At 45.5% G+C, this 27,120-nt stretch overlaps 2 protein-coding genes and 3 non-coding genes across 5 annotated transcripts in view; 1 reads left to right on the forward strand and 4 right to left on the reverse strand.

The window, feature by feature from the left end:
- Positions 1-1,281: 1,281 nt before the first annotated feature.
- On the reverse strand, positions 1,282-8,309 carry chchd10 (coiled-coil-helix-coiled-coil-helix domain containing 10). The gene is made up of 4 exons (XM_056280903.1): positions 8,076-8,309; positions 6,736-6,964; positions 1,925-2,066; positions 1,282-1,530 (listed from the first exon to the last, which is right to left on the reverse strand). The coding sequence occupies exons 1-4, from the start codon at positions 8,117-8,119 to the stop codon at positions 1,511-1,513; spliced, it is 435 nt and encodes a 144-aa protein (XP_056136878.1). The 5' UTR covers positions 8,120-8,309; the 3' UTR covers positions 1,282-1,510.
- A 2,480-nt stretch (positions 8,310-10,789) lies between these two features.
- trnan-guu (transfer RNA asparagine (anticodon GUU)) lies at positions 10,790-10,863 on the reverse strand. Its single transcript has one exon. It is a non-coding gene; the product is annotated as a tRNA-Asn (tRNA).
- Positions 10,864-11,264: 401 nt separating this feature from the next.
- trnak-cuu (transfer RNA lysine (anticodon CUU)) lies at positions 11,265-11,337 on the reverse strand. The gene has a single exon. It is a non-coding gene; the product is annotated as a tRNA-Lys (tRNA).
- Positions 11,338-15,558: 4,221 nt separating this feature from the next.
- Positions 15,559-15,632, forward strand: trnan-guu (transfer RNA asparagine (anticodon GUU)). Its single transcript has one exon. It is a non-coding gene; the product is annotated as a tRNA-Asn (tRNA).
- Positions 15,633-24,292: 8,660 nt separating this feature from the next.
- Positions 24,293-27,120, reverse strand: part of usp34 (ubiquitin specific peptidase 34) — a 163,447-nt gene continuing 160,619 nt past the window's right edge. The window contains exon 78 of the mRNA XM_056279821.1: positions 24,293-25,984. Coding sequence (XP_056135796.1) covers positions 25,239-25,984 — 746 coding nt within the window. The 3' untranslated portion in view covers positions 24,293-25,238. The remainder of the gene's footprint in view (positions 25,985-27,120) is intronic.

Here is a 27,120-nt window from a genome sequence, read left to right on the forward strand (position 1 = left end):
TTGTTTGGCAAAATATTTCATACACAAATGTAAATATTACAAAACGCAACCCTGTTTAGCAGCCCTTAAAGACGAATTAGTGACATTTTCCAAACCTCTAAAATGTGTGAAAATAAAAATGGCCAAAAATTATTCTTTGCATTTGAATAATTGAAAGTAATTTAACCCCCGGAAGTATTGTCCTATTTTATTTTATTTGATTATTTCTCTTTAATTTACTATTTCTGTTTCCTTCTTTTGTACTCATTGTCTTTGACATGTTTGTATGCACTGCTCTTGGCCTGCTCTGTTGTTGCAGAGTATACCGGCATTGCTGATGTGCTGGTATATTTGAAGACTTTCATAAAAATTAAAAATAAAAACACTGATATTAGAAAACTGGGTGAGATGGGGAGGACTACTGAAACCTTTCAACTCGAATCTCCTGGCCTCAAATTACTCTGTTCAACCTTCACCTTGAAAAAATAATAAAAATATCAGCCTTCTGTTTCAAATTAAAAACTCAATATGAGCCGAGTGGGCTTGACACATTTAATATTCATATTAGAATAACCATTATTTTCACAATCCTGTCAGCAAAAGAACTGTAGTCAGGTTTTGAAAAAGGACAACTGCAAAATTCTTACCTTTAGTCATCAAGGCATCTCTCTTCCAACCCCAAACTGTAAAATCTGTGATTTTCTCCATTAATAAAACCCTTTTATCCAATTCAAACATGTGGCGATTCTGTTGGACAGACTCGGTATAACAGGAGGAGTGTTCTGATATAACTCGCTGGAGGAAGCAGAGAGAAATTGACCTGTTGCAACTGATTTTCTCGGACCACAGAAAAGGTGCAGCAGCAATAGTTGCTCATGTGCCGCCTGCTCAGCAGTGAACGGTTCCCACCCTGGTAGAAATGGGATCTTTGGGCCAACGCAGACGGTCTAATGTACTACAAACATCATCAAACTATACTGGAAAAATATTATCTGTCCAAAAGAAGTGCCGTCATCACATTTCAATCTTTTTTTCCCCAACACGTTTGCTGCTGCACCAGTGTCCAAACTTCCTGGTCAAAAATTTCAGCAATGGTATACTGAGACTGGAGAGAGCCTCCAACCATGGCAAAGACACTACTTATTTATTAACCTGACTCCATGGTCCAGATAGATGACGCAACTATTAATGGGGACAAATTGCACATTTGAGCTTTACGGACAATTTGTCTTTTATGATGCATTATTACAGGTAAAAGCCGTCACATTACAGTGTAGGACAAACCCCTCATAAACATGTACGTTAAAATTAGTAGCAGCTCTTTATTGGATTCTATCACTGTACATTACCAAAAGCAGTTCGTTCATTTCACAGCACTCATTTGACAAAATAAACAAAAATCAGAGTCATCACCAACTGCAGTAGAGTTTCGGTTTGTTTGTTTTTTATGTTTGAACAAAAGCCTTAACCATTTATAATGAAAGTGTTCTTGTTATTAAATGTGTCTATGGTGACATCTGACACTCGTCCTTCACACCAGTGATGTCACACCTAAAGGAAACGAAAAGGACAAGGTCAATACAGTAAAAGCAGTACATGCTGCTCCAAAACCACTCCGAGTTTCTGAAAAACCCCACGTCGACAGAGACGAAATAGACGCCTCGTGATTTCAAAATACGACATCTAGTGTATTTTGTGTTTTATCGTGTATTTACTCAGGGGTTAAGGATATTACTCTGATGCTGAGTGCAGTGCGTACAGGGTTCCCATTAACACCTTTCTGAAACTTCATATACTACAATATCAATTAATAACGTATACTACAATATCTATTAAAAACCATCGTGTATCACCTGCAGTCAATATGCAATGACTGGCCATTCTCTTTGGCACGATAGATGAGTGGGGGTCTTTGTACTGTGTGTCTAATTTACCACAGGCTTACCATGAGAGTACTTGCACTGTTTGAGAGCCTCGTTGAAGCCCTCACACAAGCCAAGGTCACTCTGGGTTGTCGCACAGTCCAAGAACTGTCTCACCTCGAAGTGACACGGGCCAGGCTGGGCTGCAGCAGGCCGAGGGGGCTCCTAGAGACAAGAGACAAGCACACCAAGGCTCACGTTGGACGGTAGCATGGATAAACAACGCTGTCACACTGTAACTAGGGTTGGGAAGTACCGATTCTTTCACACCATCAGACATTATTACCAGGGTAGAAGGTGTTACCAGGTTTAAATCAATTAATCAATCAATTAATTGATTGATAAAGAGACTGGAGGGGACCGGAAGGAGCTGTTTTTACTGTTTAGACTTTTACTCTCTAATCCACGTCGACTTCCTGTCGAGTTACTTCCGGGGCTTTAAGTGGCGGATTTGTCCACCGTGTGGAATGACGCCATTTCTTTGGCTTTGTATGTTGCCACCGCGTCAGCAAAAGTTTCCCATCACGCACTGTCCCAGGTGTATGCGACTGTTTTTATGAAAGCACCTGTTACGGTTGGTCGTGAAGGCCGAGTCGTAACCCGAAGTTTACACAGAAAGTGAAACATTTCGATTCTCTGACCAGACGGGCAGCTTTTAGAAATAGTGAACAGACCAACAGTTAGCCTATAGCTTATCAGATATGGCACATACATTTTATGTCAGTGTTGAAACGGATTCTGTCGTCCTTTTTAGAAACCCAGGTTACCATATAACAGTTACACCACCATGTAACAGAACATGTACTGTTCTTATTGTCGAAGAAACGACACTTCGTTATCTTCGCAACTCGCTTGCCGCACTAGCTAGCTCGGTGATTATGTACCCCCTTTCCTAAGAATATTACATAACATACACAACTTTTCAAGGTTTCCATATAAAACATTTGTCAAGTCAAGTCGCCGATTTGAGTTGTACAGCCCAATATCACATTTGCCTCAAGGGGCTTTACAGCAACACAACATCCCGTCCTTAGACCCCCCACAGGCATTATTCACAAGCATTACTCCACTGGCTCCCCGTTAAATACCGTACTGACTTCCAGGATACTGCTTCTCGACCTTTAAGGCCCTTAATAACCTAGCTCCTTCATATCTTTCTGAACTGCTTCATATCCACACACCCTCTCAGATCCTCTTCTGCTCTCCAACTCACTACACCATCGGCCCGCTTGACTACCATGGGGTCTAGAGCCTTCAGTCATTCTGCCCCCCGCCTATGGAGCTCCCTCCCACAAGACATTCACAACACTGACCCTCCTTCAACCTTCAACTCCCGTCTCAAAACGCACCTTTTCAAACTGGCATGTTCAGTCTCATCCACGCTTCGTTGAGTTTTGTGCAGATGAGGATTTTCTACTTATCTGTTGTGTTAACTTTTTATTGTCTACCCTGCTTTGTTTTGATTTTACGCTGTCTGATACAGTGCTGCCTTTTTTTTTATATAACTGTGTTATGTAAGGTGTCCTTGAGTGCTCTGAAAGGCGCCCACAAATAAAATGTATTATTAGTATTTATTATTATTATTCACAAGCATTGTCAAACACACAACCTTTCAATAAATCTCAAATATACTCTTACAACTTGTTTGTGTTTTTTCTTGTTTTCCCAACTAGCTATCAACATTGTTTATGGTCTAACATCCCATCTCACCTCTCATAAAATATTCCATATCTCTTTGTTTTCTTGTCTTTTAACACATTCTGTTTAACTGCATTTCTTTCACATATCGCATATCATATAATATTCCATATCACATTTTTCCTTGACTTGTAACACACTGTTTAACCGCAGACACTTCTTTCACATATCACAATACCCCCCCCCATTTTAAAAAAAATTTACATTCCCCTTTTGGGTTATACTTCCTCTATTAGTCACTTTGGTGGTTTACTAGGTCTAGTTGACCTTCTCAAAGCTGACGCGCCAGTCTTTGTGGTGGGCGGAGGAGAATCATCGGGGTGTCGGTCTGGACTGCCACTGACCCGCTGCCCCTGCATGTTCTCCTGACAATGTTCTTGAAAGTTCTCCTGAGTCTTAAGCGAACCCCTACGGTTTCTCCCAAGCCCTTGTCCCAATTGTAACCTCGAGAATGTCCCCCCTATGTTTACTCAAAACATCATGAAGAGAAGGAATCTCTCAGGAGGGGGTGGAGCCAATGTATGCTCTTTCATTTTGACAAACCGACACTCTCCTACAGGATATAATCAAATAAATATCAGCAGAAAAAAGCTTTTAATATAAATATTGTTATAATTAAATTGAAATAATTTTTATCGATTGCAGTCTGAGCGGAAACGGGATGAATAATTTCTCCAATTTTTGTTCGCCATGATGAAACCAATCATATGCATTTCAGATGTAAATCAGTTGGGCATTTATTATTCCCTGTGTGCTTGAACTCGTCTTACTTTGTCTGCATCAAATAAAGGTGGTTGCGGAGTACGTGAAATGCTTCTTTGATGTGTGATTTTCAAGGTGGGTTGTAGTCACAATACAAAGGAACTTGTGCTGCAACCTCTTTTATTAAGTTAGGAGCTCCGAGTCAGAAAGGGGCAGAAACAAAGAATTTCAAATTCAAATTTCGTTTTCTGTTTTCTAAATCTCCACAGAATTTGTCCTATAAGCCACATACAATGTTCAAAATCTCCAGCCCTGGCATGGCCAAGCATGTGCCACGGGTTGCCAAAAGTATGCAGGTTTTCCTTTCGACTAACCACGACACCAGGTAATTTTACTAAAGTCATCTGGTCTGGTCGAAAGAGGGTGAAATTCTCTGACGACACCGCACTTTTGTCTCTCCTTCCGGGCGCGGAGTCAGATCACGGTTGTGCCCTACCCGCCTTTGTCGATTGGTGCAACGATAACTTCCTTGACCTTAACGTGTCGAAAACTAAGGAACGTATCGTTGATTTTAGGAGGAACAGTGATAAACCCAAAGCTTGCGCTATACGTGGCGGGGATATAAGCACTTGGGGACCGTGTTCGACTCCCAACTCAAGTTCGATGTGAACACAGATTCGATTGTCAAGTGTAGACAACAAAGAATTCACCTATTGCAGAAGCTTAACTCCTTTCGTGTCTGTAACACCATCTTGTGTATTTTCAAGGCTCAGCGTTTTCGGTTTTTATTTTTCAAAGCCATCCAGCAAGCCGAATTTCGCCACAAGAGGACACTGTTACATAACCTCGCACGAACAGGAACAACTTTTGGATCCGTGGAAACATAAAAGCCGGGTGAAAATCAGTTTAAACCAACCTGCTCCTTTTGAAAAAATCTGAGTGTTTTTTGATGAAAATCGGTAAAATCCGAAAAGGCTGAGCCTTGTATATTTTCTACCAGTCATTTATTGAAAGTCTTAACTTTGTCCTTTATCTGTTGGTTTAACGGGTTGACCATGAAGGAAAGGAACTGCCTGAACAGCCTGGCGAAGGTCTGCTCCCAGATAATCGGGGTCCAGCAGAGAGACCTGTGCTCCCTCTGGGAGAAACGTGTGGCCCAGACAGAAGCAAAAGGAAATATTAGCCAATCTGACCACATCCTGTCCAGTGAACTCACTGTAATGCCCTCAGGCCGGTGCTATAAAGCGCCCCCTAGGACAACAAATCGCTATTGCCTTCGTTCCTTCTGCTATCAGGCCGTTAAATGCCAAGAGTAGTCATTTTAAATGAATGCTTTATTTTGTTTTAAACCACAATAGTTGGTTTATACCGTTGTCTGTTTTTCACATGGCTTGTGGGCCTGTGCGCTCACTGAACGTTGTATTGGAATGTAACGTGCAACGCGTCTTCATTTATTTATATATTCACTCTATTCTTTTAACTTGTGTGAATTTTTATCCTTCGCCTGGTTCTTGTGCGAGTCTGCATGCATGCCCTTCTGGGATAAATAAAGTTGTCTGGATCTGAATCTGGTCCTCCTTCAACCAAAGGCCCAAATGCTACACCTGTGGTCTCACGGTCTTCATTTGCACACGTCTGCGAGGTTTGTGAGGCCGTAAATTGTCCCATTTCTGATTCTGTGCTTCAAAAACCTGCCCACAAGCAACCCCAATGACTCCTTGATGTGCTCTTTGGCGAAGCCCACATTGTCACAGACTTGACAGCGATTACCCAGAACTCCTTGTGATAAGCGACAATAGCTGATGGGATTATTGCTTGGCGTAAAGGGATGGAAAGTAACAGAGTCGCCCTCTGGTGGTAATGTTCCTTCCTTGGTGTGAAATAGCTTGAATTCTCCACAGGGAGTTTAAAAAAACAAATCTTTGGCTACATTGCAATAGTTAAGGCAGCGATACCAATTAGATATGATTTCAGTAATTTTTTACTGATTCTGATTATCGCTGTGCAGTTTAAGACAAAAAACATTTTACAACAATTTGATATTTTTGATTATCTAATTTTGCCCTCATATCTCATTTAATCATAAGAAAATGGTAAATTCATAAATGGTACCGTAATGCGGTCTTGTGTTGATTGCTTTGGTGAAGGGACTGAGGAAATGAGTCCGGAATTCATTTGTCTACGTGCTGAAAATACACAAGTGTAACTGTCCCAGTTCTTGCTTTTATACCCATGCAGGACTAGCACACCACAGCTCCCTGCCTTGTCGACATCACCGAAGTGTTGACTTGGGATGAGAACGGCAGGGCTTAGGGCATTATTTTGGGATAGGGAAGACTGCTGAATGAAATCACCTGGTGTGGTGATTGGTTGGAAGGACATGCTGCATACGTCTAGGCAACCCATGGCGCATGCTTTCTCTAGCCCTACTCACCTGGTACGCTGGCTTGGCTGGCTCTGGGCTGCTGCTGCTGCTGCTGCCCCCACTAAGGGCTCCGGTGAGGGCGCTGCCCATGACGTGTCCAACAGCCGAGCCAACTGCCACCCCAGCAGCCGTAGTTGCCAGCTGGGCCATGAGCCCTGGGCCTTGGGGCTGAGCAGGAGCTGGTGCAAGTGCTGCAGGTGGTGGATGGGCAGGTGCCGGGGCATGGGATGGAGCCGGGCTATAGGAAGAAAAACAATGTATTTCCTGCCCTGAGAAGCATCTCATGTCCAAAAGCCACAGAGAACGGCCTAGAACAAAATACAGGGACACCTTACCATAACGATTTCTAACCCTGTTCTTTGTCTGACCCAAAGTTTGGTTACAGTATCGCACAACCAAGGACTCAAACTGAGATGATCCGGCCCCGATGATCAAAGCCTAAATCAGACTCCCAAGAGTAAGTTTGTCTGAAATAAATCAGCTAAGCCGATTAAGGTCCAAATTAGATTAACGTTGTCTTGCAGTAGACTGTCATTACATTCAGTGTCGAAAAATATAAGATTCCACAGGTTTTACATGAAAAAGCAATCCTTCAAACGACAACCCTTATTGATTCCTGCGTGTCTGTCCTTTTTGCTGTGCTATAATCACATTGAGGTCAGCGGGGTACCAGACCAGAGGCACCATAACGATCCAACAGCACCAATTATCGCCTCACGTCCCACCTGATGTAAATACCTGCCATCATCACAATGTAACCGAGGGGGAAACAAACACCTTAAATCTCAAAAAGGTCTTAAACGGGGCGCGGGGGGGGGGTCACTTGTGATAATGTGTCAACTTCTCACGTCTTCCTGTAAACCGCATGAGCTCGGGACAGCGGGAATAACTGGTGGGCTAAAAAACGCGCTCGTAATGTAGTTTACTGGAGGTTGCCGTTTACCCCCCCCCCACGCGCCCCCTCCCCCCGCGCGCGCGCAGATCTGGAAAAGTTGCTAAATTCTTCCGACGAGCGCGCTCGTTACAAATAGGAAAACTAGTCCGGTGCGATGGGCGGAAGAACATCGCGTATGTAACTTAACGGAGGCAAGTGCCCCCCCCCCCGTCTGATGACCTTGCCGGATCTAACAGCGATGATCACACGCGGGTCTCGGTGTCCCATGACGCAACTGTCTAGAGCCGAGACGCGCAGGCGACTCCCGGGGCAACGGGGCCGTTGCCGTTACGTGTTCTCGGTAACGTCGTGGCACGCGCACACCAAACCTCCACCACGGACGCGGATCGTTACCGGGTCTGACTGGCACGCACGCGGCGGTCAGGCTTATCAAAGCACATTTAAAAGACCGTACCTCGCTGCTGGAGCCGCGGGACGGCTGCGGCTTCCTCTGGCCATCTTCGCAACACGGAGGAGTTTCCGATGAGAAGTTTATAAACGAGATGAGAACGGGCTGAACGGGGACGGGTGCTCGTCGTCGTCGACTCGGCGGTGGGGGTGTGCTCTCTCCCGGACCCTTCTCGCGCTCGGGTCACCTGTGACAGCGCAGCAGCACGCCTGTTTAAGTGACCTTGTGAGACTTGCCGGGTTGACGAGATATCGCGAGAATAAGGCGCCGGCCCACACACCGCGCTGTGAAGCTCCTCTCGCGAGAATAACGGGCCGGGCCCAAACGCCGCGCTGGAAAGCTCCTCTCGCGAGAATAACGGGCCGGCCCCACACGCCGCGCTGGAAAGCTCCTCCTACTTTCAGAAAAAGGTGTTCTTGGAAAGTGGAATCGAATTGAAAAAATAAAAAGTCATAGTGGAAGTTTGAACTTGGAAGTTATTCCTATTCATATCGCTTTTTCAGAGGGAGAATTTTTTTTTTTTTTAGTTTTTTTACAGCGGTGAATACGGGCGCTGTGCCATTTAACCAATTAAAACTCGGTCAGTCAATCAATCAATCAAGTTACATTTTGACAGGGAAACAACTGTGTACTTTAAATCGCGACGCTGTTACATTTAAGTTAAACGAGAGGACGTGAACTGCTGGCCGAATCCCAGAGATTAGGTAAGCAATGTCACTGGGAGAAGCGGAGTATATTTGGATTTCAGATCTAGGTCCGTCCATCTTGAACCGCACGAGGTAATAATGTCAAACCAAATAAGTCAGTCTGACCCCACAATCACCAAGTAGCTTTTTGGTGTGGAGCTGAAATATGTGATAATGCTGAGTATCTATCAATGGTTTATTCAAATCCTTTTATAGGCTTTCAGGACTATGTAACTTTAGAACCGTATGACGTAATGTCACGCAAAAGTCATTAAAAAAAGCCATATAGACGGCTTTCCTGTTTACAAACATTACTGGGTGCGTGCGCAGCCAGGGGGAAAACCGCTTTGGTAGCTCTCGAAAGATTATGAGATGCATAATAATTTGAGCGCTACCAAAGCGGTTCAACGATGAAAATGTTCAACAAGCTAAAGGGGGTCACGCGTGACCCCCTTTAGCTTGTTGAACATTTTCCACCCAGCCTTTTGGCGGTTTGTGCAGTTTATTGCACAACAACCACGCGCCATCTCTGCTGTATCTGAGCTCTATCTCGGTTAAAGTCTCTGCGCTGTAGCTGCTTTCTGCCCCCTAGCTGCGCACGCATCTCTGTGATGACGATGCGCGGAAACCCTCCTATAGTCAGTCTGACTCCACGACCACGCCACAGAGCTTATTCTATGGAATTCTTGCATTACTTGGTCATGTCACAAGGCTTAGTATCGTTTGCTTTTTCGTAATCCATTTTCAGACTTTAACAATCTAGATAACCTTTGGACCATGCATCAGTGTAAAGGGAGGAATTTAAACTCGAGGGGGGAAAAAGTTGTGTGACACGGTTGGGGGGTGCCAATGAATCAGATTGCTTAGATGTGTCATCACTACCTCATATAGTTCCAAGGTTAAATGTGAGGATGTATAGGCCCAAACAGGTTATAATAAGTAGTCTGCAGCCCTCCCCCCGGATCGGCAGAGGGGGTGGAGGAGCCAATTGGCCGGGTACAGTTGGGGAGAAAAACGGGGGGAGTAAACTTGTTTTCAGTTTGCAGCAAAACTCAATATTTACTGAGAGGGGGTAATAAATAATTGGTGTGCATAACGTTTACATACGGGGACAGAGCTGAAACTTGGCCAAAGCAACGATGAGCAAGTTCAGAGTTTTGTGTCAGGGTACTTGGATAAGAGTCGTGTTAATAGCCATACAATGACTTTCACTGGACTCGAACTACATTTCTAAAAAAAAACCCAAAACAAAACCAAAACGTACATTTCTAGCAGTGTTGCATTACTCGAGTGTGGTCTCAGTCTTGAGCCAAATGTTTGAAGGTCTCGATCTTACCTTGACTTGGTCTCAGACAGACTGAATACAAGACTTTAACTTACTTTTAAAAAAAAATCAATATCAGACTTCCTCTGAGGAGATCGATAAAGTGTAATCTAATTTATATCATATTATATTTATCTATGTCTTTGAAACATTGTAAACCTGAAACATCCCCTCCTTGGCAGAGGAAAAGGGTATTAGTCTGATTAGCCATCAGATATTTAGTAACATTAACTGTAAAAAAGAAAGCAAAGTATTTCAGGATGCGATTCCTTGACTCTCATATTGGACAGTTTTCCACTAGCCTATACAGTATCCTGCAGCAACATAACAGAATTCCCGAAATTCAGTCATGGCTTCTGGTTTTGGGGTGCCACCCCAAGATTTTCAGTGACCCCCATTTGGCCACCCCTATGAAAAATGTCTGGGGGGCGCCACTGCTGGTTAGGAGAGAGTATGACCAATCGTGGTCCTTGTTTCATGATGTCCAGGGGCAAATCGGGGCTTTTCCCTGAGTATTTGCTTGTTTGGAGCGTGGCTGCCCTGAGTCCATTGAGCTTCTCGCCCTGCCTGTAAAACGTGCTTTACCCCCCAGTGGCTACTCTCAGTCCGGAATCAAATCCACGGTACACCAAATACACCTTCGGGGAGCAAAGTCAACCTGAGGGACCTAAAGAAATTTTTTTAAAACTGCTAAGCTGGAAAAAGCACGTCGTCCCTGGGTGGGCTCGAACCACCAACCTTTCGGTTAACAGCCGAACGCGCTAACCGATTGCGCCACAGAGACGAGATACCGTCGCTGCGGCGCACAGAGGATTTCTCTTTAGAAATCCCAAACTGGACCTTCAGTTTTGGTGTATGGACTGGTGTGTTTGTGTCCATGCTTATATATCCATACATACATACAAATGGATGTGTGAGGAGTGCTTCTGCGCGTGCATATGTGGCTGCGAGACATGGACTGAAAGATGAAACAGATAATGTGATTTCAAATGTTAGACCTTATCATTTGAGATCTCCTGTCATGACAGTTTATATTTTCACAAATGAAGGACATTTTAAGATGGGAAGCTTTGTTTTCTTCCATAAGCGTTCCTCTCCACTTTGAATTTGAGACGTATATTGTTGTAAGCAAAGTAGTAATAGTAGTGGCACAATGGAAAACGATCAAATTTAAAAAAACATCTGCGCCCAACGTGGGGCTCGAACCCACGACCCTGAGATTAAGAGTCTCATGCTCTACCGACTGAGCTAGCCGGGCTACAAGGCGGGAATCGAGAGACGGAGATTAACCCTAAACAAAGAATAAAATGACAAAAGGACTGATAAGGTGAAAAGGAACATACTTCTACACCTACCACGTGGCTTTAACGATATGAAACATAACAATAACAAATATATTAATCATAGAATTAACCATCCAATGTAATAACATCTACTACTATTACTGCTACTACTTTTGGTTGCTGCCGTTAGGGGGCGCCACAGCGGATCATCCGTTTCCATCTCTTCCTGTCCTCTGCATCTTCCTCTGTCACACCAGCCACCTGCATGTCCTCCCTCACCACATCCATACACCTCCTCTTTGGCCTTCCTCTTCTCCTCTTCCCTGGCAGCTCCATATTCAGCATCCTTCTCCCAGTATACCCAGCATCTCTCCTCCACACATGTCCAAGCCATCTCAATCTTGCCTCTCTTGCTTTGTCTCCAAACTGTCCAACCTGAGCTGTCCCTCTAATATACTCGTTCCTAATCCTGTCCTTCTTCATCACTCCCAGTGAAAATCTTATCATCTTCATCTCTGCCTCCCCCAGCCCCACCTCCTGTCTTTTCATCAGTGCCACTGTCTCCAAACCATATGACATAGCTGGTCTCACGACCATCTTGTAAACCTTCCCTTTAACTCTTGCTGGTACCCTTCTGTTGCAAATCACTCCTGACACTCTTCTCCACCCACTCCACCCTGCCTGCCCTCTCTTCTTCACCTCTTTTCCGCACTCAGCCCAGTCCTAAAAGACCTCCACTGGCTACCTATCTCCCACCGAATCAATTACAAAATCCTGGTTCTTACTTATAAAGCCCTTCATAAACTGGCTCCCCCACACCTCACCAACCTCCTCTCCCCCTACCAAACCTCTCGGTCCCTCAGATCCACCTCAGCCCCCCTGCTCTCTGCCCCCAGGTCCAACCTCCGCGGCTTTGGTGACCGAGCCTTCTCCAGGGCAGCTCCCAGGCTCTGGAACTCACTCCCCCAAATCATTAGAGACTCAGAATCCCTCCCACTCTTCCAATCCCGTCTCAAGACACACCTCTTCCCCATTGCCTTCTCGTGCCCCTCCCCCGGCCTCTCATCCACCCCTAATCTGAGGCAGACTAAGGATCGAGAACTCATCCTGCTGCCTCCTCCTCTTGGAACTCCCTCCCCAAGCACATCAGACACTGCTGCAATCTGCCCACATTCAAGTCATTAATCAGGACTCACCTCTTCAGACTCGCTTTCATCTGTGATTTATGTGATTTATGATGTTTGTTTTTCTTCCCCTTTTGTATCTGTCTAAATCGGAGAGGTGACGCGTGTACTGCTTCTCCCTCTCGTAGTCAAGGCCGGATCTCCGCATAAGCCGACAAGGCCCAGGCCTAGGGACCAAATTTCCGAAGGGGCCCAAAATGATGGGGGAAGGGGGGGAAATATAATATATTTCAAAATTAATATTATTGTTTTATTAATAGCATTTTTTAACACATCAACATTTCCTATGACACTTACACGCCAAATAAATATACGTCTATCAATCAGGAATAATTATTATGCCATAAAAAGAAATAATGCAAATGAAACCGTGGTATCGTTCAATCTAGCTCTAAGGACTCCATCTCCCAGAATGCCATACCGGATTTGCGTTTAACTTGAACAGCTAATGCAGAGAAACAGTATCCACGCAGATATGCGTTTAATTTTGGAAAAGAGCCACAGAATGCAGTCAGGTGCAGCAAAGCATTAAAAAAGAAAACAAGAAGAAGCTGAGGCTGAACGCCAACGAGGGGCGTCTGAAAAATATTTGACTCCAGCACCTCCAAAGGCCTGAAAGTGCTCCCGCCTCAACGCAAGCCTGTCCACCTCCACCGTTTCCCGGCTCAAGCGCCACGGAAGACCGCCCCCTGGTGGCAATAACGGTGCAGGAGTCAACCCTTACCCCGGATGAGGAAAACTCCATCGCCTGTGACCAAGAAGACGTGACTTTGCAGCTGAAGGGCTACGGCAGTGACCCTGCTCAATGGACACATTAACGAAGAAATAAGAGAATATGTCAGCTGGCTGGCGGCTCTGACCCTTTAGTCTAGCGGTTAGCGATGTCTCCTGCGGTGCGGGCGATACGGGTTCGCTTCCCGGCCGCGGCAGTTCCTGTGGTTGCCTTGTCCCCCGAATTCGCTACAGTATAATGACTGGGAAAAGGTCACTTCTCGTTTGTGTGAACATGAAAATTCGGCTGATCGCCTCAAAGTTTGGCTGCACAGGCAGACGGATGCTAGAATTGATTGCGGTCTAGTTGCCCAAGCGGAATCAGAGAGATATTATTGGAGAAACGTTCTTAAGTGAGTCGTCGGCACTGTACAGTTTCTAGCCTCTCGCGGTCTTCCGTTTCGCGGAGAAACCGAGCAGCTGTTTTCACCAAACAACAGCAATTACCGGGGGCTGTTTAGAAGTACAAAGTCGCTTCGATCCGTTCCTGCCGGAACACGTGGCTAAATATGGACATTGTGGCAGAAGTCATGTGAATTACACTATCTGTGATGAATTCACACAGCTTATGAGTGATAAACAGTGGCGCCCCCAAGGGGTGGCCAGGGGTAGCCACGGCCACCCTGATACTACCCCTGGCTCCTCCGCTGGCCCCCCCAGCCACGAGTCGCATATGCAGAATGTGCTTCTGATTATGCATAATATGCTTCTATCTGATATTTTACATTAGGTGCTGTTCATTTAAATCAATAATGTATATTTTTCTTAACTCTCATATTGACAGATTTCAGCTAGCCCATACAGTATACTACAAAAGCAGCATAGAATTCCCGAAATTCAGTCATGGCTTTTGGTTTTGGTGTGCCACCCCAAGATTTTCAGTGGCCCCATTTGGCCACCCCGATGAAAAATTTCTGGGGGCGCCACTGGTGATAAAGTCCTCAAAACTATTGTTGGTGAACTTAAAGCCTGCAAATATTACTCGATTGTTGTGGATTCCGCCCCCGGCAAATCCCACAGAGACCAACTTACCTTCGTGGTTAGGTATGTAATGTCTAACGGAGAACTCGTGGAGCGTTTTTTAACTTTCATGCGCTCTTTGCGCAATCATTTCCGCATTCTACCTAATACTGCTTGCGTGTTTCCGGTCTATCGATGGCGCTGTTTTACACCCGTTCTTTGCAGGAGCTCCCAAAGCTCAAAGTAACAGACTGTCGAGTTTCAGATGAAAGTTCTCTTTTTCTGGCCATTTTGAGCGTTTAATTGACCCCACAAATGTGATGCTCCAGAAACTCAATCTGCTCAAAGAAGTGCCCATCCAACCAATCCAACTTGTGGGAGCTGCTTCTGGAAGCGTGGGGTGCAATTTCTCCAGATTACCTCAACAAATTAACAGCTAGAATGCCAAAGGTCTGCAATGCTGTAATTGCTGCAAATGGAGGATTCTTTGACGAAAGCAAAGTTTGATGTAAAAAAATCTTATTTCAAATACAAATCATTATTTCTAACCTTGTCAATGTCTTGACTCTATTTTCTATTCATTTCACAACATATGGTGGTGAATAAGTGTGACTTTTCATTGAAAACACGAAATTGTTTGGGTTATCCCAAACTTTTGAACGGTAGTGTACATCAGGCCATTAATTAACACTCAATGAAATCATGTACAGTCACTGAAATCATGTTAATTGCAACAAGTATCCTGTCATCTCGTATGTTACCCAAATCAACATTCGGATAGGGTGTTTGTATGTATAGACTATTTTAATCACCAATGCATCATCGTTAAATGTATAGAAACATCGTCAGCGGTCACACAGTGTAACTCGTGGGTGGAGCACAGGGTCCCCAATGACAAAAGTGACAAAAGGAAAAATGTGTTTTTCATTGTGTTATACTTTTTTTGGCACCTAATATGCGTCTTTATATGAAAACATGCCAAATATCGGACAAAAAAATAAATAATAATAATAATAATAATCGGTCTGAAATTCTATCGAGAAAAAAAGTCAATCAAATCGGGCGCCTCCCCTCGTCAAGTACGCGGTCTGTTTTCATCCGGAAACACGTCACATTAAGGAAACTCGCGATGCCCATAATGCCGTTTAAAAAAGAAAGAAAAGAAAAAACAACAATGTCCACGGGTCTTTAATCAGTGAGTGAAAACTGAGGTCTGTGACCTGTGGTCCGGTTTGGGATTTCTAAAGAGAAATCCTCCGTTTGCCGCACCGCCGGTATCTCGTCTCTGTGGCGCAATCGGTTAGCGCGTTCGGCTGTTAACCGAAAGGTTGGTGGTTCGAGCCCACCCAGGGACGACGTCCTTTTCCCATGTTAGCAGATTTAACATTTTCTTTAGGTCCCTCAGGCTGACTTTGCTACCCGAAGGCTGTATTTGGTGTACCGAGGTTTTGATTCCGGAGTGAGAGTAGCCGCTGGGGGGTAAAACACATCGTACAGGCAGGGTGAGAAGCTCAATGGACTCAGGGTAGCCACGCTCCAAACGAGCAAATTCCCCAGTGCGTTTGAATTAGTCAGTGAAAAGCACTGATTTGCACCTGGACACCATGAAACAAGGAACATGATTGGTTAAACTATCTGCTAACAAATCGAGTGGCATAAGATTAATAGCCTATTTAAGGCATGATGTTAGCATGCACAGTTAATATCTGTTACTGAGCAAGAAGCAATACACAACAATGCCTGGGAGTGAAGACATTATATTATATTATATTATATTACTAGAAGAACCCCGCTACAATGTAGCGGTTTGGTTCTCCACCCGTCTAAATCTCCCTCCTCTTCATCCTGCCAGCTAACCGCCTTCCCCCTGCCCCTAAACCCCCCCCCCACTCCAACTCCCTCCCCCCAAATGCTCAGAATCATCTGAAATGCCGAGAAAAGTGGTTTTTAAGCCATTTTTAGAAAATGCATATTTTGCATAATTATGCATAATCATATTTTAATTTTCTGCTATTTTTCTGGTCCTCTCTGGAACAATACCTACCACCTCCAAAAAAAAATGAGGATCATAAGTGCATTTTTGCAAAAAGGCATATATTTTGCATATTTATGCATAATTATGCATAATTTTAATTTAATTTTCTGCTATTTTTTTATAGGTGCCCCTGATCATCCCCAATAACCTCCAAAGAGAATCAAGGCCCCAAGTGCTTTAGTTTGGCCGTTTATAGACTCTCACACAGACACACACCACACACCAGACACACATTGTGAAAATACGGGAGTAGATATTATATCAGACTATATCCCAGATAGCATCCAGATGTGGGCCACTTCAGGTAATGATGCAGCACTGACGGCCTTCTTCTGGCCCTGACAAAATGGATGTGAGCCTGAAGTGGCCCACATGTATAATAGCAAATTCGGCCCAAATATGCCAAATCAAATGTGGGCCTTTTTTGGCAAAGATGCGGTGCTCTGGGCAACATGTAATCTGGATGTGACCCTGAAGTGGCCCGTGTGGTAAATGGTGAATATGGCCCAAATATCACAAAACAAATATACCTTTGGAAATATGTGGCACACGCGGCATTGCTAAGTTTCAGCTCTGTCCCCGTATGTAAACGTTATGCACACCAATTATTTATTACCCCTCCCAGTACATATTGAGTTTTGCTGCAAACTAAAAACAACTTTACCCCCCCCCACCCCCACTCTTCCAACCCATCCCGGTCGCTGCTCCACCCCCTCTGCCGATCCGGGGGGGAGGGCTGCAGACTACCGCATGCTTGCTCCAATACATGTGGAGTCGCCAGCCGCTTCTTTTCCCCTGACACTGAGGAGTTTCGCCAGGGGGGGCGTAGCGCGCGGAAGGATCACGCTGTTCCCCTGAGTGAAATGGCTAAAGACGAGAAAACTCCCAAAATGACACAACTCGAGGCTTACAAGCTAGCTAGCACCATGGACACTTCACAGGCTGCTGTTAAGGTTGTATTGTGGGGCACAATCCTTCCAAGTGTAAACTACTAGCAAGACACGTTAGCCCCTAGCTAACGGGTCTGACCCTTTAGCCGAGCGGTTAGCGATGTGGCCTTGTGGTGCAGCACACCCCGTATCGAATCCCGCACCGGGCAACAAAATAACCGGTTACATTAGAAAAGCTCGTGACCATAGGGGAGGGTCGGAACGAGGAAGACCGCGTGGTGGCGGCAGGCGCATCAGCCACTCCGCGTGAAAAAGCTGTCACGCACAGGTGTCGTCCAATTAAGCGGGTCCAGGATCGGCCTCTACACCCACCCGAGGACCCAGAGGGAGGACGGTCGAGTGACTGCCGATGATGAACCCAATGTTGTTAGCAAACTAACTCAACTGGTCTGGGGCTTAGTTACTATGAGGAGTTTCACAGACGTGGAAAACATGCAGAAACGAGCCTAAACTACCCGTTTTAAAATGAAGTTAGGTTGACAAAACTTTGTTCCCCACAAACTCTTATTCTTCTTTAGGCTTGCTCCCCGTTTTTCAGGGGGTCTCCACAGCGGAGTTTAAAGTTCCCATCAGTACCCTTGTGAGCATGGGCGACATTTGGGTCCCAAAATTGGGGGAGGGGGGGGGGCAAAGATTTCTTTTTAACACATAATTGTATCAATGTAAAAGTACAACTAGTGTGCAATAAACAAAACATGCGGTTTCAATGTCAAATTTGTATCCAAAGGAGTTGAATCAAGTGCAACTGTTTATCCGTGATGAGGCTCAAGATATTTATCCTCTAGGAGTCGTTATCGGAGCTATTGATAACATGGTTCGCTTCAGATCGTTACATTGCCCCCAGCGGCTCGTAGGTGTAATTACAGCAAATAATATTTGTATATCTTTAAATTACGTTATGTGATATATTATTTTAATTATTCTTTGTGAGTTAGGGGGGGGCCCTTGCCCCCCCCCCCCGTAATGTCGCCCATGCTTGTGAGGATACAGCACCAATTACGGCCTCGACCGATCCGGTGTGGTCTTGTCAATCCGCATACTGATTTGGCTAAACTTTACGCCGGATGCCCTCCCTGACACAACCACTAACCCTATGGACTGGGGCACGGGATGATTTCCATTTGGTTTGTACCCATAAGAAATACATGGGATACCGTGTTACCCTGGGGCACAAACAGTTGCACTCAGAAAATGGAAATAAAACAAACAATAACGGCTACTACAGTACAAGTCCCCTCACCAAATAACTCCAGACTCATTCTTGTGACGCAAAATTAAGTTTCCGTTCTCGGATGATTTGGACACAGTTGTGCGGTAAAAAAAAAAACAAGACTTCTTTAACTTACCCACTTCTCCGGCGCACTACTTGTCAGTAGGTGCTTGAGAAAATGTTATCCTTCCTAGTCTCAACGCATTTCTGAAAAAGCATCTACATCTACAAATGCACTTTTACAGGTTTCACTGATGTGATCCTACCTTTGGGTGGGGTTGTGACGTCAATCAAACCATCGCTAATGAAGAAGACATATGTCACAAATGACACCAACAGCCTTTGGATGTTTTTCTGCAGAAGACGACATTGTTACATTTCTTGGAAATTATTAAACATGATATATATTATTCTCTAAAATGCACATTTTTAAGTCAGTGCTCACTGTGAACTACTTGAATTGAATTACCGGAGATGTTTGGGATGGAAAGAAGAAAGGATGGCCATATGACAGATCCTGGTCCTGTGCCTTGATTTAACATCTACCACTTTTAAATAATTGTAGAAGCTTAAAACTGGTCTGGGGAGAGGAAGTCCCGAGTCACGCGATGACAGTTTGACTGACCATCCACCGAGTTTATACCTTCAAACAAATGACAAGCTTGTAAGGATTTGTAAGTTATTAAATTCAGCTTAAACTTGCTTGTATAATCTAAACCAGTGGTTCTCAGTCGGGTGCTCGGGTAGGGGAGACCGGGGCATCTTGTCACACTTCTCACACTCTTTTTTTTAAATCTTGGGATCAATAAATCATACTGTTAAAAACTGTGACTGCCCAACTGCTCCTAGTGTAGTATGGGTTAAATGCAGAAAATGAATTTCATTGTATGTATGTACAATGACAAATAAAGTGTGTGTGTGTGTGTGTGTCTTCTAACAGGAAAATCATTTCAAACAAACTGTCAAATAAAACAAGTCAAGCATTCAAACCAGGTCTCAGACTTCACTAGTCAGGCTCGTCCTCAGCCAGGGGAGCCCACTTCAGGAGCCCACTGTTTGCCTATCACATACTGGACCCAAGTCTCTCTTGGATGGATGTTCGCAAATGGCTCCACACAAACAAGGCACAGGCACTCATCTTCATCTGATGAAGAGGCACCTGGAATCTTTCTTTTTATACCGGCCTTCTTTATCTTTGGTGTTTTGGGTGTTTTAGATTTGGTTCCCCTGCATTTCGTTTTGAAAGATTCTTTTTACCTTGTGCCTCCTTCACTGGTGTGTCGGTGAGAAGAGCAGTTTTTCTTGTTTTTTCATTTTGGGTTGGCAGGCTAGTTTCCTTGGACCAGGTTTTGGGTATGCCCAAACGTCCTCTGGAGTTGACCGGTGGGTGGAGCTGGCATTACTAAACAAGGGTAAGGTGGTGCTAATGGACAGGACTGGATTGGTGCTGGGGCCCAGCAAGACTGGGTTGGTGCCGGGGCCTGGAAGTGCTGGGTGGGTGCCGGGGCCTGGCAGTGCTGGGTGGGTGCCGGGGCCTGGAAGGGCTGGGTTCTGAAAGGGGCGATCTGAGACATAGGATGGTGCAAATTTAGTCTCCGAGAACACATCCCTGTTGTGAGGTTGAACCCGTCACCCGAAAGCCGGCCTGAATATTCAGTGGGGTTGCAGCCAGAAGATATACAATTGCCACAATCCCAGGCATGTCATGGATTGACATAGGTTGTGTGTCTGACATTGTTGTGTAAGAAGTGGGGTTGTTGTGAAGCGTCTAGTGTGTTGGTGTAGTGTTGCGTGCCTGTCACGTCTCACTCTGAACCTTCACCGCTGGCTAGCAGAAATGCGAACAGGAGAGCCGAGCACGTAAGTCTCTCCCTGCCAGTACATAGCCTCTCCAACAGCAAGCCCTATGTAGCGCCTCCTCGTGGCGACACACGGTAACTGGGTACACCTTGGAGCCTGGCTGAACTACAAGGGACTCGGAGGAGGTCTAGCCCCTAGACGTGCGGTACGCAGGGCCACCGGTGTGTGGATATTCCTTGATCCCCACGAACCAGCCCCCAGCTATGGCTTAAATAGTGCCACCTAGTGGATACCTTGGGAGAGGAATAGGCTACGGGAGTAAACCCCTCCAGAAAATCATCTACATTCCTGTTGTTTTTGTTTTTCTTGTCCTTTTGTATGTGTTTAAGTGGGAGAGTACTGCTGGCGTCATGTGTGTGGCTGCCGCTTCTCCCTCTCGTAGCCCCCCTTCCCATCCACCCCTGTATGTCTGTGTTATGTTTATCTGTTGTCTTGTTTCACCCCGTTTATTGTAAAGCAACTTTGAGTGTTAGAAAAGTGCTATATAAGTTTATTATTATTATTATTATTATTATTATTATTATTTTCCCTAGGTTGTCCCTCATCCAGGAATCAGACACTGAGTTTATGTGCCTCTTCAGTGGCCCGTAAACGGTTCTGTCCAAAGGTTGCAGCCTATGTGAGCAGTGGGGTGGGAAGGAGAGCATAATTACACCATTTTCTTAGGCAAAATTTAATCCATCAATGTAAAGATGGGAGCTGTGGTTGTCCTGAAGGAGTAAGCATGGCTTTTCCTTTGAACACTTGGCATGTTCAACAAAATCCATCCATCCATTATTCAAGCCACTCAGGGTTGTGGGATGCTGGAGCCTATCCCAGCAGTCATTGGGCGGCAGGCAGGGATACACCCTGGACAGGCCGCCAGGCCATCACCGGGCTGACACATTCACACCTAGAGACAATTTAGTACGGCCGATTCACCTGACTTAGTACCATGTCTTTGGACTGTGGGAGGAAATCGGAGCACCTGGAGGAAACCCACGCAGACACGGGGAAAACATGCAAACGCCACACAGAGGACAACCTGGGATGACCCCCAAGGTTGGATCACACTAACCACTGTGCCATCATGCCATGTTCAACAAATTGATTGAGGAAATCCACAAACCGTGTTTCCTTCATCCAGCCAGAGGGGTTTGTGCCTCCTTTGCTGCCAGGTGGTCCATGGTTGAGGAAGCGATCGCGGCAGTTCGCCCGAGGGAATATGAAGTAGGGGGGAATATTGTTCCCTGTTGCTCAGACTGTACATGTTAGCGTCACTAGGGTACCCCATTCACCACATGTCAGTGACCCTACCTGTTTAAACCCGTGCCTGGCCATCAACCGGTCTGGTTTCTGCAGTCGTCACACCAGTTTCATCCATTTTCTAGATGTCCCCTGGTCCCAGGGGATGTCAGCCTAACACTTCCTCCAGATTGTCAAAGAAAGCCTCAGCATTCTCCTTGTTAAAGGCACTTGCCCTGGCTGGCAAGGCCAGTTGCCTCTGGCTTTCTGAGAGAGTGCTGGCCTTTTCTCTTTCAGACCAGGTTGGTGGAAACTGCAGCTCTCGTGCCACTGCAAATTCATACGTTAGCGTTCTCACCTCAGTTGGGGACAAACCAAAATAGATTTCAGCTGATCTCGTAAGGTACTGCTCGAGCTGGAGCTCCAAGTCTGGGCCAAAAACCTGCCGTGGATATTTATACCCAACCACCACAGCTGGGGTGGCTGTCTGACTTTCTAGTTCCGCTGCGGTGAATGCCTTAGTGTACCGAGCCAGCATACAGTAGTTAATGTTATCATTTTTGATGAACTCCTGATCGATTTATTTGCCAACTGCACCTGCCTCACTGCCCTAAGCATCACTTCAGGTGGTGTGCTGCCATTTTCTGTTTTTCTTTCATAATCCTGACCACCTCTTCTCCCTTCCTTCTTACCTGCTTCTTCCTTCCTCTAAAAACACATTCAACAAATTAGATTAAAATTCAAAATTACAAAACGTTATATGTGTCCATGTATACTGGCAACTTGTCTCCATGAGTTTGGAGCAAGTTGTCACATGTGATAACGTACCCCAAAACCACCGAGACGTTACCCCAAACCGCGATGTTGGCTAATGTCTGCTGTATCTTAAAAGTTAGCTTAAAGCAGGGCGTTAGCAAGGGTATAACGAGACATTTTATTCGCTCCTCTACCAAGTATAAATGCATAGTTGTGAAGATTTTTAACTTGAAGCTTATTACAAAAAAAATGTCAAGTTCAAAAAACTTTTTTTTTAACTTTAGAAAAACGGTAAATCAGCGCTCACCTCAGTTAAACCCGCTTTGCTTTTCCCAGACAGGATATGACATCAGACCAAGTAGAGGCACAAAACTAGCATTTGATTTTTAAGTAGCGCCCTCTGATGGCGAGAATATTAGCGACGCGACAACTTACCCGTGTGACGAGAAGCCCCGGTCGCTCCTCTATCGCCAGTACACCTGTTGTTCCGGCTATTCAGCCGCCAATCGGTGGTGGGGGAGGGGGGGGTTACACTTGGAACAACAGGTGAATGTTTCCGATTTCCGTTCGGGGAGGAATAAAGTGTTTCTGATTGTGACGTAATGAACTACGCCGTATCGAATCCCGCACCGGGCAAGAAAATAGCCGGTTACACCAGCGAGCTCGCCATGCGCCCGCTAGCTGTGGAGAAACTGCCCCGAGGCACTCGCGCGTCCTTAGCTAGCTATGCAAATCGGAAGTGGGCAACTCCTCTGCCTTTATAAACTGTTACATTGTCTCCGTGTGTGTGTGATGGAGTCAGGCTCTAGAACAGTGTTTCTCAACCGGGGGTCCGCGGACCCCTAGTGGTCCGTGGTGTAATTGCAAGGGGTCCGTGAAAATAAAATATCTTTAAAAAAAGATCCTATGACATTTATAGAAATAGGATTATTTTACTCAAATGTGACAGACCATCTACCTAAACTACAAAGGGTAACAGGACTTTTTTCTCTAATTACATCTGTTTCACAAGTGTAATTTATTGTATTTTAATAAGAGATCTCGCTCCCGTTTGCATTGTTAAAAGTTACTGCATAAAAATTCTGTTACATATATCTGAAAGTTACTGAATACATATTCTGTTTTGTTAACTATATCTAAGTTACAACTGAAAGCTCTTATTTTTGCCCCAAAGAGTGAATAAATGCTATAATGCCATTTAAAATGCAGTTTCTACTGTTTCTTTCAAATTGCAACCCCCCTCCCCCAAGATCAGGTGGAGGGGTCCTCAGGGTAGATCAAAAATACACAAGGGGTCCAGGACCCCAAAAAGGTTGAGAACACCGCCAGTCACCTTGACCGTGGGTGGAGTGTGGAACTGTTTTGCCCGGGGAGGATGCACACCGCTGCAGCAGAAAACACATACGTGTTGGGAAAAACTCTGGTGGGGAAAAGCGACTGAAACGTGGTGCCGATGTGTCCATGACAGTCAGTAGGGCTGCACAACAGTGTTCCCGTACAGTCTGGTGGAGTTTAATACATCAGGCTGTCTGTGTTAGCTTTGGTCCCAGGATCCACATTTAGAAGGGTAGGAACCGTTTACTGTTGAGCTGACGGCACACCAGCCACAATGGCTGCTACACCCGGTCTGTAGCCCCAGGAAATCAGTGTCAACAGGTCCATCCAAAGTTGCACTTGATTCAACTCCTTTGGATAACCATGACCTGGATGAATGAGAACATTCACAGACATGTCAACAGGTCTGTTTCTGTCTCCTGCATCCAACTATATCGCAACACTGATCTACCGGAATACTGACCGTCTTTCCAACACAACTCACCACATCAACATCACCTTTTATAACTGGGTAAAATGTCACGGATACCCTCTCCAATTTGAAAACTGTGCACTGAGTGTGTGTGTGTATGTGTGTCAGTCTGATAAAAGAAACCCTCATGGCTCCAAACACGTCATTTTATAACTTCATATTAAAATTGCTTTTATTAATTAATCCTCTATTAAAATAAGAAAAAAGAACACAGCAGAGGAAGCAAAAATGACAGATTATGGAATGTATTTCAGTAAAGAAAATAAAGCTCCAACTGGTCCATCAAAGGGGCTTTATTTCCACCACAATCAAATAAAGCACCGCTCATATATATATATATATATCTATATATATATAGATATAGATATATATAAAGTTATTTATATATATATTGTTTTCATATACACCTTCAGGCAATGACTAAAGAGGATTCTTAACAGAATCAAGTTTTGTGTGGTTCTCTTAATGTACAGGTAAACTGGCATAATTAAACCACAGAAAAAAGCCAAGGCAAACTTCCTTTTGCCTCTTTCTTTTTAAGTACAAAACTGGCACAGAGGACGACCATTTTTATACACAGTAAAAATGCAACAAAATTAAATTACATAAAGGAGACCAAAAGTTCTGTAAACCTTTCCCCATTACAGCAAACCTCAAACAAACAAAGTCACTTTTCATTAAAAAAAAAAAGAAAAAAGAAAAAGAAAAAAAAGCATAAAATAACCTATTTGCACTTTGAAAAAAAAAATGCTCTGGCTTGTTGAATTTTTGTAGTTTTTTTTTTTCCTTCCTTTTTTTCAGTCTGATGAAGGGCGGCTTGTGTGATGTGCTGTCCAGATGTTTGAAGAGCATAATTACACACCAGGGCGACTGTAGCTGTGGGTGGGTCTGGTTAGGGTTGAACAGGATGAAACGTGAACTAACAGGTCAGTAGCAAGGGCCGGCATGACACCAACAAGAGACAGAGAAGAAGCCCAGACAGGAAGCAAGAAGAAGGGGAAAGTAAGTATTCAAACTAAGAACAAAATTCAACTTTTCAAAACAGAACGGGGGCGGGGGTGGGGGGGTGAACATTTGTGGCTTCAGATCTCATAGCGGCTGTGAACGGATGAAGTCATGTCATGAGGAGGTGGGGCCGGGCCCTTTGCTGGCCAGTTTGGTAACTATGGTGATGGTGGCTTCCACCGTCCGGTACAGCATGTCCAGCATGTCTGGGGGTGGGCCCACGCTGGGAAACATCTGGGTGGGGGCGTGGCCATCTGGCCCCTCCCCCACCAGCCCCAGAGACGATGGCAAGCCAGAGTCCTCTGGGAGGGGCGTGGCAGAGTTCCCACCGGTCTTTGAGCCCGCCTCCTTTTCCTCCATCTCCTGTGAGACAGCAGAGGTGGCCTCCTCTCGCTCCTCCTCTCCATCTACTGTAGCCATGGGAGACGGCCCAGGGTCCTCCCCTCGGACGTAAGCCTCCCCTGCCTCCTGCAAGAGAGAGGAGGAGGAGGAGGAGGATGAGGAGGATGCAGATGCCTCCATCTTCTCCTCCTTGGGGGAGGAGGAGCCTAGGTTGGTGGATGAAGGGGCGGGGTCCGGGGAGGGTGGGTCCTGCTCGGTGCCCGGGTCGATCAGGGACGAGGAGTCACGTGTCTCAGTGTCTGATGTGCTGGTGGGTGTCAGCGCCTCCTGGTGGTCAGGCTTGGCCTCACCACTCGGTGGGAGAGCTGAGGAGCAGCAGGAGGATGAAGAGGATGAAGAGGAGGAGGTGGGAGGAACGCTGAGGGGTCCTGTTGATGTGGGGATGGGGCCCTCTCCAGGTCTGTCATCTTCACCGCTGACCCGGCGACGCTTCACCGGGGTGGCTCCTTCCTCTTCAGCTGACACACAAACAAACAGAGGCAATTACCATCATATGAACTGTGCTACTGTAATATTAATAACTCTACGGTCTAACAAGAACTGTCATTGGACATTATTCAAACACAGCCTGAGATGTATTTGTGTCAGTGTACTTGTAGATATAGACGTACCATACATGTGCACGTGTGTCTAAGGACGTGGATTTGTGCTGTACCTTTATGGTCAAATCACAATGCAAGCAGTGAATGGCTGCGCCCATATATGTTGAAAGTGAGCTAGCTAAGTGCTGTGGGGGGCGAGATGGGATACTTGGCGGCGCGGGGCAAGCTCACAGCATGGAGAGAACAAGTTGAAATCGTTGAAGTTTGCCCCTGCTGTGCGAGGAATTCGTGTAGCAGCAACCAATCAGATTTGAGAAAGGTCAGCTGTGAAAATTCTTCCCACGTAAGTTCGCGGTATCCCAACATAATGGGGGGGGGGGGGCAAAATAAACGTACTGGGCTTTTGGAGCTGTTCTGCTGATGTACAGAGGCAAATAAAACAAAAGAAATGCTGTTTGGTGAAAAATACTAGAATTTCTGGCTGTTTTCTGATGTGCAAAAATAACGTACAGAATGATTTTATCCACATCCCATGAACGTCTGATCTTGGGTAGTTGTTGATCTTTTTTTTTATGAATTTATTTCTAGTTTTTCCCCTTATCCCACCCGATTAACCCAATAGCATATGGCCGGAACTCTTGTCGACTAACTCCCCTGGCTCACGTTTCCACAGGAAGGAGTTAAGCGTAACACCAGCTTCCTTCAATCTCGTGTCGGCTGCTCTCGCTATTTTACACGCTGAAGCCTCGCATGGATTGCATCACCTTCAGGCCGCGAAGGGAGAATGCTTTCAGTTGCTTGGCTGCAGGTGCCCGGGTGGGCCAGAGGGGTCGCTGGAGAACGACGAGTCCCCGAACACTACACCGATCTACACCCACTATCCCTCGGGTAAGGGTGGCCTAATGAATGCCTTACCCCGTGGACAATCTGGCCGGGACCGGTTACGGCGAGTCTGGGATACGAACCTCCCGGCCACATGACGAGCGGGTTGCCAGAACGGCGGTTTATTCTGCTTGGCCACCAGAGCGGCGTAGTTGTTGATCTTATGTAGG

The sequence above is a fragment of the Lampris incognitus genome, chromosome 5 (genome assembly GCF_029633865.1).
Source record: "Lampris incognitus isolate fLamInc1 chromosome 5, fLamInc1.hap2, whole genome shotgun sequence".
In the NCBI taxonomy this organism is placed as follows: domain Eukaryota; kingdom Metazoa; phylum Chordata; class Actinopteri; order Lampriformes; family Lampridae; genus Lampris; species Lampris incognitus.

Bases quoted from the DNA above. Each gene is read 5' to 3' on its own strand.
- chchd10 (XM_056280903.1), bottom strand. From the start codon at position 8,119: ATGGCCAGAGGAAGCCGCAGCCGTCCCGCGGCTCCAGCAGCGAG. The intron at 6,965-8,075 runs GTACGGTCTTTT...TTCTTCCTATAG, and splicing joins CCCGCGGCTCCAGCAGCGAG to CCCGGCTCCATCCCATGCCC. The intron at 1,531-1,924 runs GTAAGCCTGTGG...CGTTTCCTTTAG, and splicing joins ACAGTGCAAGTACTCTCATG to GTGTGACATCACTGGTGTGA.